This window comes from Heterodontus francisci, chromosome 25, assembly GCF_036365525.1.
Source record: "Heterodontus francisci isolate sHetFra1 chromosome 25, sHetFra1.hap1, whole genome shotgun sequence".
NCBI lineage: Eukaryota > Metazoa > Chordata > Chondrichthyes > Heterodontiformes > Heterodontidae > Heterodontus > Heterodontus francisci.
In genome coordinates, this window is record NC_090395.1 from 22,384,862 (window position 1) to 22,398,274 (window position 13,413).

The 13,413-nt window shown below is 43.9% G+C and overlaps 1 protein-coding gene across 3 annotated transcripts; it reads right to left on the reverse strand.

The window, feature by feature from the left end:
• Positions 1-549: 549 nt before the first annotated feature.
• On the reverse strand, positions 550-12,839 carry LOC137383781 (serine/arginine-rich splicing factor 3). Of its 3 annotated transcripts, none has more exons than XM_068056974.1 (6): positions 12,733-12,839; positions 10,597-10,804; positions 9,315-9,449; positions 4,351-4,392; positions 3,705-3,791; positions 550-1,845 (listed from the first exon to the last, which is right to left on the reverse strand). In XM_068056974.1, exons 2-6 carry the CDS (start codon positions 10,800-10,802, stop codon positions 1,818-1,820), a joined length of 498 nt encoding a protein of 165 aa, XP_067913075.1. In that variant the 5' UTR covers positions 10,803-10,804; positions 12,733-12,839; the 3' UTR covers positions 550-1,817. The 3 variants fall into 3 exon arrangements, 2 of the variants coding, with proteins under 2 accessions (XP_067913075.1, XP_067913074.1); XM_068056973.1 differs by lacking the exon at positions 12,733-12,839 and adding an exon at positions 12,233-12,433; XR_010977462.1 differs by lacking the exons at positions 550-1,845; positions 12,733-12,839 and adding exons at positions 6,695-7,161; positions 12,233-12,673 and having other exon boundaries at positions 3,743-3,791.
• Positions 12,840-13,413: the final 574 nt, after the last annotated feature.

Consider the following 13,413-nt stretch of genomic DNA (forward strand, 5'->3'; position numbering starts at 1 on the left):
ATTAGGCACAAGAGGAGCCTGGATGTTGCACCAAAAATCAAGACACTTGGCAGAGATGAATTAAGTAACTGGAGGGGGTTTAAGAGGACATGGCTGGTCAGTGGATGGGTTTAGGATTTGCTTCCTATTCTCCAGCATGACTCTAGAATAGAATTCGGTCACAGAGTAATATTGTTCAATGTGGATGGGAACACAGGCACAGGAGTAGGCCATTCAGCCAGTCGAGCCTGCTCCACCATTCTAGATCATGGTTGATTGTCTACCTCAATGCCACATTCCTGCACTACCCCCATATCCCTTGATGTCATTAGCAACTTGAAATCTAATTGATCTGTTTTGAACTTACTCAGTGACAGAGCTTCCACCATCCTCTGGGGTAGAGAAGTCCGAAGACTCACCACGTTCTGAGTGAAGTTCCTCCTGATCTCAGTCCTAAATGGACCCTCCTCCATGCCCAGAAGCAGCATTGCTGCATTTAACTAAGCAGTCACACTAACTTGTCACGCCTGCAATGTGCATTTAACAGAAGTCAAGAAACTACAACAGAAATTGTTGTGTAACCAAAGTTTATTTCCAAGAAAGTCACAAAACAGCATACAAATGGTGCAGTGTGAAGGCAGGAACAGGATCACAAGAAAATGTATTGCTCCAGCTTCTCATATCACCAATGGGCAAAATATAGTCAGGGCAGGGCAACATGCCACATATAATATTTACAATGCAGTCATCGATGAGAAAAGGACTCAACATAAAGTGTTTCCAGCAAAGGAAACAGCAGCTCACCAATTTCTTGGCATGAGCACACAACTCAAAGCGAACCAGGTCAAAGATTATCTAGCACACCTGATGTCCCAAACCGATCAGTAATCTCTTAGGCAGCAGCCAGTGGCCAGTATCCGTGATATTCATTTAATTAAAGTTAATAAACTGGGAGCAAATGTCACTTTGCTGAATGTCTCTATTCATCAATTCAATTCTTCTTCTTTCAGGTGAGGAGCTAGCAAGCCAAGTCATTTTCAAGCCTGCAAGACTCCATGACCTTGATCTTTATGATATTAATTTCTATTAACTGTCATAGTACACATCCCTTGTATACACAATAGAATATTGCAAATACATTCCAATGTGTTCACTACATAACTATTCCTGTCCAAGCAATGACCCAAAACACTGCACGTAACCGACTAGCACAAACTAACAAGTGCAGGATTTACAAATAGTATCACCAAAGTTTAGGTGTCTGCTTGCAGGTATTTTAGGAAACACACATAAAAAAAAAAAAACAGTAAATACAAAACAAAAACACTCGGCACATAACTCACAGGTGGCATGGCACAGGTCAGACAGCACAATGCCACAAAGTTGTTTAAAAAGCCTACCAGGCTTAAAATGGTTATCTGCCAATAATCGAGAAATGAACGAGAACCGCTGTTGGTCAGATCTGCTTGGGAGGGGGATCGTTCTCATCGGATCTGCTGGAGATGGGACAAGTTTATGGAATCCAGTAACTGATGAAAATTAACCCACATGGACAATGCAGTAGGTAGCAATCAGTGGTCTGCCCACAATACAATCCTGCCTTTATAAAAAGCTCAAAACTGCCCATAATTCACAGGTTTGACAATTTCTGCATCTGAAAATCTTATCACTGGTTACATTATAGAATACATGAAAAGAAAGACAATGAACAGCTAAAATAGGGTAAAAAATGCAATGAACTACACGTCTTAAGAGTCTATTAAACAAATGCAAATCACATTCTTAACAACTCCGACAGTCTGTACATGGATCATCACAAAGGCCACTTTGCTTCAGATTTACTTCCTATCGTTTGACCTGGAGCGGCTATAACAGAAGAGAAATAAGATTTAGAATATAGCCCATTATACTTTTGCAGCATCTGAAAAAATTCCTTGGCGCCCTCCCAACAGTGAGCTTTCATATGACCAAACTACTCTGCCCACATTTCATTAACCTTCCGCTTTACAAAACATCCATCCTGTCCATGAGTACCCTCTGGCTTTTTCAAGCATTAAAATTACCTTTAGAATCCCACTGAATTTTCCATATTCCAAAATGCCCACTAGTCCTGGATGCTAATCAGATGGGTGCAGTTATCCCAACACAAGCTGTATTTTACATTTTAATTCTAAAGAGTGTGCAGGAGCAGAGGGACCTGCGTGCATATGTGCATAAGGTGGTGGCAGGACAGGTTGAGAGAGCAGTTAATAAACAGAGTATCCTAGGCTTTATTAATAGGGGCATAGAGTACAAGAGCAAGGAAGTTATGTTGAACATGTATAAGACACTAGTTCGGCCTCAGCTAGAGTACTGCACCCAGTTCTGGGCGCTGCACTTTGGGAAGGATGGTAAGGCGTAGAGAGGGTGCAGAAAAGACTCATGACAATGGTTCCAAGGATGAGGAACTTCAGTTATGAAGACAGATTGGAGAAGTTGGGACTGTTTTCCCTGGAAAAGAGAAAGATGAGAGGAGATTAGACAGAGGTATTCAAAATCATGAGGGTCTGGACAGAGTAGAGAGGGAGAAACTGCGCCCTCAGTTTTCAATCCTTTCACGATTGGGAGCAATTTCAAAGTTTGCAGATGATACGAAACTTGGAAGCATTGCAAGCTGTGAGAATAGTGTCAAAATTCAAAAAGACAGACAGTTGGTGCAATGGACAGGCAGATGAAGTTCAATGCAGAGAAATGTGAAGTGATTCATTTTGGTAGGAAGAACATGGAGAGACAATATAATAAAATAAAGGGTACAATTCTAAAGGGGGTGCAGGAGCAGACGGACTTGGGTGTATATGTGCATAAGTCATTGAAGATGGCAGGACAGGTTGACAGTGGTTAATAAATACAGCATCCGAGGCATTAATAGGGGCATAGAATACAAGAGCAAGGAAGTTATGTTAAACTTGTATAAGACACTAGTTTGGCCTCAACTGAAGTACTGCAACCAGTTCGAGGTGTCGTACTTTACATTGGACAGCACAGAAGATTCACGAGAATGGTTGGCTCCAGGGTTGAGGAATTTCAGTTATGAAGATAGATTGGAGAAGTTACGGCTGTTTTCCTTGGAGAAGAGAAGGCCGAGAGGTGATTTGATAAAGGTATTCAAAATCATGAGGGATCTGGACAGGGTAGATAAGGAGAAACTGTTCCCACTCGTGAAAGGATCAAGAACGAGAGGGCACAGATTTAAAGTAATGGGTAAGAGAAGCTAAAGTGACATGAGGGAAAACTTTTTCCACAGTGAGTGATTAAGGCCTGGATTGCACAACCTGAGTGTGGTGGAGGCAGGTTCAACTGAAGCATTCAAAAAGGGAATTAGACTTGTATGAAAAGGAAAAATGTGCAGGGTAACGGGGAAAAGACAGAGGAATGGCCTACTAGGTAAATTGTGCATTCGGAGAGCTGCTGCAGACACGATGAGCCAAACGGCCTCCTCCTGCGCTGTAACAATTATGATTCCGTTAGATTTAATGCATTGAATGCCCTTATAGCATTACAATCAGACATGGGCACAAGCTAAACCCATGTCCTGCAGCATTAAAAAGTAATATCTAGAGCTACCCAAATGGAAACAGTACCACTTTGTAGCTTAAACCCCAATATATAAGGTGAAAGAACCAACCCTCTTTTACTATAGCATAATCTACAAGTTTCCAACAGTACAAGTTTGTGTTCCAACTTACCTGCGAGACCTGGAGAACGAGCGAGATTGTTTGTGGTTCCTCTCCCTGGACAGGGATCTCTCTCTCCTACGATCCCTCGAGAGGGACCTACAATAAAGTCAAGTGTATTATTAGATCACGCGATCTAACAAGACCCATTTTGGCAAACATCCCAGCTCTACCAATGGATGCATTGATCAAGTATAGAGGAGCAGCGCTCCCCCTAATAAATATCCTCACCACCTCCAAATTGTTTTTGCATTGGGATAGTGACTCAACCAATAGGCAATTAAGACATACTAAAAATCTATTTTGCCCAGATGTTTTAAAACGGAGTTCTGGCAAGGATAGAAGTGATACGCCACACAAATTACCACCTACCCCTGATAATTCAAATCTTCCCACAAAAAAACTGAACTATCCAATAATTTTAATCTAAACTTAATTCACTATTTCTTTTGAGTCACAAAAAGAGAGTAGGAGCCAATCCAAACCCAGTGAAGGTGCAGTGACTAGAAGCAGCATGCATGTGACTGAAACTGTAATACTAAAGAGACAATGGGAATAATGTGATGGAAAGGAAAGAGACCAAGACAAGCCTTTCCTCCTTCCCATCAGCTAGCATCATTCATTTAGTTTCAGTCTCCACGAGCAGTGTGTTTCATACCTGCTCCTACTCCTGCTGAAGCTCCTCCGGCGAGGTGGTGATCTAGAAGCGAGAAGGGAGACCAGTTAGGAAGTAAACTAACTGCAGTTCCTGCACAATGTCCAGTGCGAAGTACCATCCTACTCGACCACAGCTGGTCCCAATAACCCCAGCTCACTAGTAAAGGTAATTAAACACTAGCATATGTACCTGAGGTTTGGCAAATGCCTGTACAAAAATCTGATTTATTAAAATTAATCTACACAACATTATAGCTCGATGAAGCTTCAAGGTGACCGAACACCACTGCAGGGCTCTCATTACTGAGCCTATACCCTGAAGTCTATAATAAGAGGACTTCAAATCAATTTAACAAACTTAAATCACAAATAAGCCAATTGATTTTATACTGGAAAGTACTACCAGTTATTAAAAATTTAAAAATGTGAAAAAAGTGGAAGCTACTCAAGAGATCAGGGTCAAATTATGGTATTATGCTACACAAAGGGACAAAATCCAGCAAGGATGAAGAAATCAAAGTACAAATTCATACCTTTGATTTAACAAGGGAACAGATCAGCTGATCTCAGCTCTTGGTGGATATATACAAGATGAAGCATACTCTCCAGAAAACCCTGCGTTGGTGTAATGTAACCTGAACAAACAGAACGCTTAAAAGATCCTTGCTATAGTGGAACGCGTTAACTTTACACAGCATTAAAAGGAACCTACAGGTTAGCAGCAGGGATGGAAAATGTTTAATGAGGGGTTCTACTGGTCAGGGACCAGCAAGCATTCAGGTCCTTAAAGCATAATACTAACATCTGCAGGAATGCTGCTGGCATTTACTGCCAGCAGATGCCCTCAGTGAGCTACAGGAAAGCTCAAATGGTAGAGTAATTCACCATTTTAGTTTGCTCAGCAGGTTCCCATATATTAGAGACAAATGTCCCTGCACAGGTGATTAACCTGTAAGATTTCCATCCCTGGGTGCGACTTAAGGTACACAAAACAGTGCTATCTTAGCACAGATTTTTAATTTACATACAAGCTGACAATACATGTACATACTTAAACCCACATGGAAAAGTGTTCTGTTAATGCTGAATTGTTTGAGTTAACTGGCTTTAATTCCAAATTCGATGGCTCACTGCAGTATCTACAGGCCTGACTTCTGGATCCTCAATAACTTGCACATTAATCTACTTCAGTTACTTGACGACTTAACGTACACAGTAATGGACTACTAGCACAATGTTAATTCTGAAGCCAACCAAACACCACCTACCCAATTTTACACTAAAATGAGGCTGCTGGTAGCTGAGAAGCCAATACAGAACACCTTCACCCAGCGAAAAATCAACCCCTTCCATTATCAATTGCAATACAGAAAAAAGTTAGAAAATGCTCAATACATTTTTACACTGCTGCTTTTGGTCCCCATATCAAGATAATTGACAGCAATGTGCAGAATTAGCACTGATCCACTGTCTGATTAAGTCACGACTGTACACTGTTCTCATAGTGGAAAAAATCCAGGGCTGGGTTTTTACGAGGAAAGGCAATTAGGACGTCAGTATCATTAAAATGGTTACTGCTGGACAGCTGGTACCACGTGGCCACTGTCAGTTCAATGCGGCTCAGGCACCACATTTAGTTATTAGATAGCCAGGCGCCCGGTTGTGATTTTTTCCACCATGCTGCATTATTTCTGCACCAAAGACTATCCATTTCAATTAGCCTACAATCTCTAGCACACACCAACCCCAACTACTCTTTCATCACCAGGGCCAGGCCAGCTCTCAAGGGAATCAAATGCTCAGTTTTAACTTTTATGAAAGCTCAGGTGGGGCTTGAAGTGAGCCCGGGGTGTATCTTCCACTCTTTAGCTGGAGATCACAGAAAAGACAATGGCTGTGGCCTGCCAAACTAAGGAACAAAGATCTGAAGTTTGATAAACCAATGGAAACCAGGAGATATTAAGTTAAATTATAAAATACCAAACTGACTCCCAAGTCACTTGTCCCTCAATTTAACAGTGCCAGAGTTGAGGGAAATGACACGTCCCTTCAGAGTTACTCTGGCCCAATGTTTAAGACATTTCTGCACTTAGGGCTGAAAACAGATAAGTGACGAGTGCCACACTGACTTATGATTGTACAATCTAACAAAGGATGCTGCACTACAAAGATTTTAGATGTTATTTCAGAACCCAAGTGCAAAAATCTTGCTACTTCTAAACACAAGAATTTTTAAGTTTTTACACAGCCAGCCCCTAACAGAACACTGTAGTCTCTTTACCTTGTCAAAAAGCTTACTCCATTATACCAGCAGTAGACTATTGTATAAAGCAGGAAAAACTTACTAGTCTTTTGGTTTTCAACAAGCTAGAAATGGAGAGGTGAGGCTGCCGGACTGACGGCCAGGTAGAATTTGCTGAAAAGGTTTGCCAGATGCGTGGTATTTGGTTGGCAGAGGGGGGTGTAGTGGTTTTTTTCCTGCTTTTTATTTAGTCGAAGGCTGCTGAGACAAATGATGAGTGTTCGGCTGCTGTTGTGGAGACAACGAGTAAAGTAAACAGCTGATTGACCAGAAATGTGCGGGCAGTTGAGGCAGCCGCTGCCGATTGGTCATGGTTGGAGAAGAGGCTGAGAAACAGCATGCTTGGGAACCAAAGGGCGGTGGTGCAACCTGACGACTGGAAATGCCTTGGTCATGTGATACCGACACCAGCCAAGCTGATTGGGGCGCGCTGGTCACATGACGCTGAAAGGGCTAGTTGACTGGCTAATGTAGATTCGAAGGGTGGTGAGAAGAGGCATGATGGTGACTCTGCAAGGGGGGTTCATTTTTATTAATATATAAATAAATGGATAAAAATGCATCTTTAAAAAATAAATAGTGCAACACACAAGCCATCAGTAAAACCAATCTTGATTATCAAATCATTTAGCCATTAGTGATGAGTGACAATGTAAAACAGCAATATCTAACCTTATAGCACTTTAGATCAACCTTATTGCAAATGGCCAGAATGCAGCAACATGCTATGCAATTTATATATCTTCTAACTAGGGTTCCTTCTGAATTCAAACAGTAAAGAAACAAGAGCCACTAACCTGCATGATGCTCTTCTTTGTGGAAAGCAGAATTCTTACCCTCTCAGTGGACGAGATGTGCTAACACTGCTGTGCTTGGATGTCAAGAATCCAGTTGCATATCAAATACGAAGATAACTTGCCAGAGTTACGGCATCAAGCTTAGAAACAGGTACCTTTCAGCCATGGGCTTCTAATGACAGATGGGTGTGCTTAATTTACTGCCAACTCGCCAGCATACTCTCCCACACCAGGGAAGAGGAAAGGTCTGCCTTTTACATTAAATTCAGAGTCAATAAACCCACTACAGAAGGAACCCTAGACTGGAGTGCAATATGCCTCGATGTACCTTCACAAGGCAACAGTGCACCCCAGAAATAATTTCAACTCGTTGCCCTCTGCAAAAGCTCTCAACTGACAGGCTGCACTAATAAGCTTAGTAAGCCAGTGGTTCAGATAAAGCCTAGACATAGATTGTTACTCAAATTAGAAGAGAATGTAAACCATTAACACTTTGTACAGCAGAACAGCTTGAAATCAAGGTACAAGTTTGGAAATATTCCTGAAGTCTTTATCTTAACCTCTGGTAACCCAAAGACCTCTCCCCAGCATTCCCTCTAAAAGCACGCATTCTCTGAAAATAGTCAATTTGGAGTAAGTTTCACAGATTTTCCATCTTTATTCAGATACTTAAAGGGAATGCTGGTGCAGCAAGTCCAATCTTTTTGTAATAGTACTAAAACATTGATTCTGGAGGTACAGAACTGGCCTGTTCAAACATTCATTCTACATGCTAAATAAGGACGGATCACATCACACTGAGCAGGTAAACTACATGAATGGCTGGTAAATCAGATTAAGGAGTGGATTATTGAGGCGAGTTTATTAAAAGTTCATAAAAACCGACTTCTACTGCAGAGTGCAGCAGCTTTTCAAATGTTAGATCAGGATTTAGATAAAGCTGTTTGGGTAAAAACATGTGTATTTTCCAACCATGGCCTCAATTTAATAGCCCAACTGGCCAATTTTGATCTCCTTACAGCAGTATTTCAGTAGCAAAGCGCAAGAAAATTTAGGACACTGTAAAATGAATAAGCAAAAGTTAAAGCTCTTGGATCAGCAGTGTCAGAGAGCAGAAATGGCAACAGCCTTACCACAACACATGAGCGGAGGCCACTTCATTTACGTAGTGTTTCCAGCATTGAGGACGAATCAGAACGTCTATTGGGCCTGGCAACTAGGGATGTCATGGTGCCCTCCTTATACAAGAACACAACCTAAGCTGATGGTAAGAGGCAACTCAATAGGAGGCCTTTCTTTCAGACAGTTGAATCCGCTCACACGGAACATGGATCAAACATCAAGATCGACAATGTGGTCAGATACATAACTGTCAGTAGAAGGCTGGCATTACCATTGTGTGCCACTGAAAGTCAAAGCTATCAAAAGCCACGTTTGCAGTTACCAGTGTTAACTGAAAATGCTGTGCTGTTGCGGTTATGAGACAGAAGTCCATGCTTAGATCACTCGCCGCTTGGACAACTCCAAATATACTACTTGGATACTGCGAGTTCGACTGACATCGCAATAAATTAGTCCTTATCCAAGTAGTAACATGCCTTCATCATGACATCCCAGCTGGCAACCCACAGAACTTGAGTATCATATGGAGTCCTTCCCTATATACATACACATTAAAATGCAACTGAACACAATCAGGAAAACTTCAGGCTGTTGTTCAAAACCATGTCGCCCATCACTAGTAGCCGTTACATCAAGCAAACAGCTCAAATACATGAATTACACAGATGGAACACAATTAGAAATTTTAAAAACTGAACTTTGGCATGCATAGCTACATCAAAAGACAAAGCTGGCAGGTGTTACCTGCGCCGGACTGGAGGGCTTCTGCGGCGATAATCCTCACGGGAACGCCGAGGCCACGTTGGAGGTGGGCCACGGTTACGAATGCGTCTCTCACCATTGGACAGTTCTACCCGAACACGACAGCCACAGAGATTCCTGAAAATCAACACGAGCAAATGCTTCATACTCAAACAACCTGTCCTGCAAACACAAAGCCACTGCTACAATTATGAAATACAGTCCCTTGTAAAACCTGTAGATAGATTTATCTGTCATTAATCACATTGGCAACCTCACTGTTACACAGTTGTACTCAATCTTTAGCTATCCTCCGCAGCTTTCTGATTCAATGTGTCAAAAGAGGTGAAACATATTGCATTCAAAAAAACTTTTTTAAAAACATCCACTATTAACTATTCTTCACAAAAAACAAAATAACTAAACTTGGACAAAGAAAGCAAGCATGCTGAGAACCACAGGGAACATGACAGGATAGGAAAACTGGGTTCAGTGCTGCTCCCCACCCCCCCTACCCTTTACCCAGTCCAGTGAAATACATCAGGGACGAAATCTTAGGACGTCCCAAAGGTTCCTGATAAAGTAGAATTACTGGCCTACATGACTGACAATATTTGGCCTTGTAAAACAGCTGTGGCCAGTCGGCAAGTTCTTTAGGCTATAATGAGTTAGATAGCAGATAGGGGTGGGGCAGTGGTTAGCACCGCAGCCTCACAGCTCCAGCGACCCAGGTTCAATTCTGGGTACTGCCCTGTGCGGAGTTTGCAAGTTCTCCGTGAACCGCATGGGTTTTCGCCGGGTGCTCCGGTTTCCTCCCACCGCCAAAGACTTGCACGTTGATAGGTAAATTGGCCATTATAAATTGCCCCTAGCATAGGTATAAATGCCAAAAGTATGTATTTAGTACAATAAAGCTATTCCATTTGAATTATTTTATTGCTTGTAGTATTACTCTTGCCACCAGTGTATGTTTATAAACATGCAATTACTAATTACCTATCCTGTTGCAGTATCGGACAAGCAGCTCAAAGTTGCACTCACACAAAATGGACACTCAGAAAACAAGAACTGCTTCACAGCTGTCGGACGCTATTTCATTCTAACCATTAGGTGGAGCATTTCCTAGAGGCCAAACAGCATTACAGAAATCTGCATTCATCAGCAAACAGCACTTGCTGCTCACCGATTCGCTTATCGCAAGAATGGTGCAGGAAGAGAGGAAAAACTGCAAAGAGTACAAGGGCTTGTTGGACCAGAGGCCAATATCAGGGAAGCAAATAATTACCTTCCATCGAGCTCTCTGACCGCATCGGAAGCATCGCGTGGATCTTCAAACTCGACAAAAGCAAAGCCTGGTGGGTTCCGGGCAACCCACACACTGCGGAGTGGACCATAATATCCGAACGATCTCTCCAGCTCTGTCTTGTTCCCATTGTTGCCAAGGTTTCCAACATACACCTTGCAGTCTAGAGGACACGAACCATGATTCATAGCTGGAATATGGGATACAAGTTAATATAAAACTTCTGGGCCCTTCAGATAATGGAATAATTTCCACACATTAAGTCATGCCAATCCTTGAGGCATTCCAGACAAAATTACACAATACAGTAATTTAGTATATCAAACACAGGCAACATAACAAGCACTTTTAAATAATTCAAGGATCACTTGATACTGTACATTGAGAGATCAAAGGACATCCTGTTCCAATCCTAATACATTCTGCTAGACACTGAGCAACACAGAAAACCTAGTAACTAGCCTCCAATGTTTAGCAGATAGGTATGAAAGCGTCTTACAATTCAGTCATGTCCATTGTACTACTGAGCCCTTTAAAATTGCAGAAAGGGTTTAATGAAAGCAGTGCAACAGTCAATATCCCACAGGAGGAATGCTGAAACCACTACAAAACAAGCAATTTCAGACCAGTATCTGTGGGAAGTTGTAAAACTAAACAAAACTTTGGTAAACTGGAACGCTGCCTAGTCCACAGACAAGTGTCAAGATAAAAAAAAACTCGAGTGCACAAAGCCCTGAGCTTTCTAGCAACTAAACCTACAGAGGAAAGGGGTGAAGGTAGCTTGTGTATCACAAGAGCCACAAAAAGCCAACCAGATCCTGGATACAAATAAGTTAAAATTTCACCTGAAAACCTTTAACAGTATAGCCTGCATTTGAGAAAGCCCCAATATTAATCTTAACCACCCTCCTCAAATTTCCACACAAACTAAGCCTGGAGACATCAGTACGATTGCTGTGTGATCCTGGTTTCCAGCATGAGATTTATTTTTGCCTTGACGTTCTCACCGGGAGGAATTTATTCGAGATAACAGGAGAAAGGATCAAAGCAAAATACTGCAGATGCTGGAAATTGAAATTAAAAGAAACGCTGGAAATACTCAGCAGGTCTGGCAGCATCTGTGGAGAGAGAAGCAGAGTTAGCGTTTCAGGTCAATGAACCTTCTTCAGAACTGCCAGTTCTGATGAAAGGTCACTGACCTGAAACGTTAACTCGGTTTCTCTCTCCACAGATGCTGCCAGGCCTGCTGAGTATTTCCAGCGTTTCTTGTTTTTATTAATAGGAGATAGGACCCTAGCTGAGGTTGCTGTCACAAAACCTGAAAACAGCTAATCCTCAGATACACAGCCTGGACAAACTATTTTTTTCTTAAATGAATTTACAGTGAATGAATTTACAGTGACAACGATGTGTTACATCTAGAACGCAGGAAAGATCTATGTAAAAAGTAGGCTTCAATGCCATTAAATTGAACGCACTGAACTCCTCTCGTTTAATCCTAAAGAGGGGAATAGAACTGTATTTCAACTACGATGATGGAAAAGCCCCATTCCAGTAGCGTGGTCGCCAGATTACACAACTATGGGCCTCAACAGGATGGCAACAGCACCGCCCTCACCGCATGGCGATGGCCAAGAACAGGGCATCCAGCCGCGGCCCGACCCAGCTCCGCCTGTACACCGGACGACTCCTCCTCGGGCAGAAACCTGTTCACAGGGCCCTGGCTGGGGGGGCTCTGCCCCACTCGGAAACAGAGCACAGGGCCCGGGCTCCACCGCCTCTTTGTTCTCAGCCACACAGACTGCGGGAGAAAATGGCGGCGCGGCCTGGAGCCCCGCCCGGCCCGCAGGCCACGTCTCCCCACCTCCCCCTCCGGAAACCCCATCCACACGGTGAAACAAGCAGGCAGTCAGCTGAAAACAGCCGTGGTGACATTTAACGGGTCGGCAGCCGCCTCTGCTGCCCGAGAGCGGGGCTGGCGGGGGCCGGGGCTTGTGCTGCAGAGTAAGGCCTACTCGGAGTGCGACGCGGTGTCCCAGCCGGCCTGATTGCCGGGCTTTCCCTGCTCCCACAGCCGCTGCTGCTGGGTCCCGGTCTCGGGCCCAGGTCCCCGGTTACCTGCTGCTCTCCCGCTCCGGCCGCCGCTTCCACTGACTAACTGCTGCGCTCGCGCTCCACCGCCCGATACAAAAGCAAAATGGCCGCAGCCGCGCGCCACAACCGACGGAAATAGCTGCAGTCACGTGAGGCTGTGACCCCGCCCCCTCCCCGAGCCAGCAAACCCATTGGTGGAGAGGGCCCATTCATTCCATTCTCTGCGAGTCAGGCAGGGGCTGCTTGACCTGCAGCCCCTCCGACCCCCCCCCACCCCCAACACCTCCCTCGGACCACCCCCCAGTACCCCCCTCCGATTCCCCCATAACCGCCCCTTCGGACCGCCCAACACCCCCTCCAAACCTCCCAACACCCCCTCCGACTATCCCCATTACCCCCTCTGACCCCCCAATACCCCCGCCGACTCCCCCCGACACCCCTTCCGACCACCGCTTCTCCTACACCCCCAATTCCCCTCCGAACGCCTCCTTTTTGAGTAATCCATTCATGGGATGTAGGCGTCACTGGCTATGCCAGCATTTATTGCCCATCCCTAATTGCCCTTGAGAAGGTGGTGGTGAGCTGCCTTCTTGAACTGCTGCAGTCCATGTGAGGTAGGTACACCCACAGTGCTGTTAGGAAGGGAGTTCCAGGATTTTGACCCAGTGACAGTGAAGGAACGGCGATATAGTTCCAAGTCAGGAT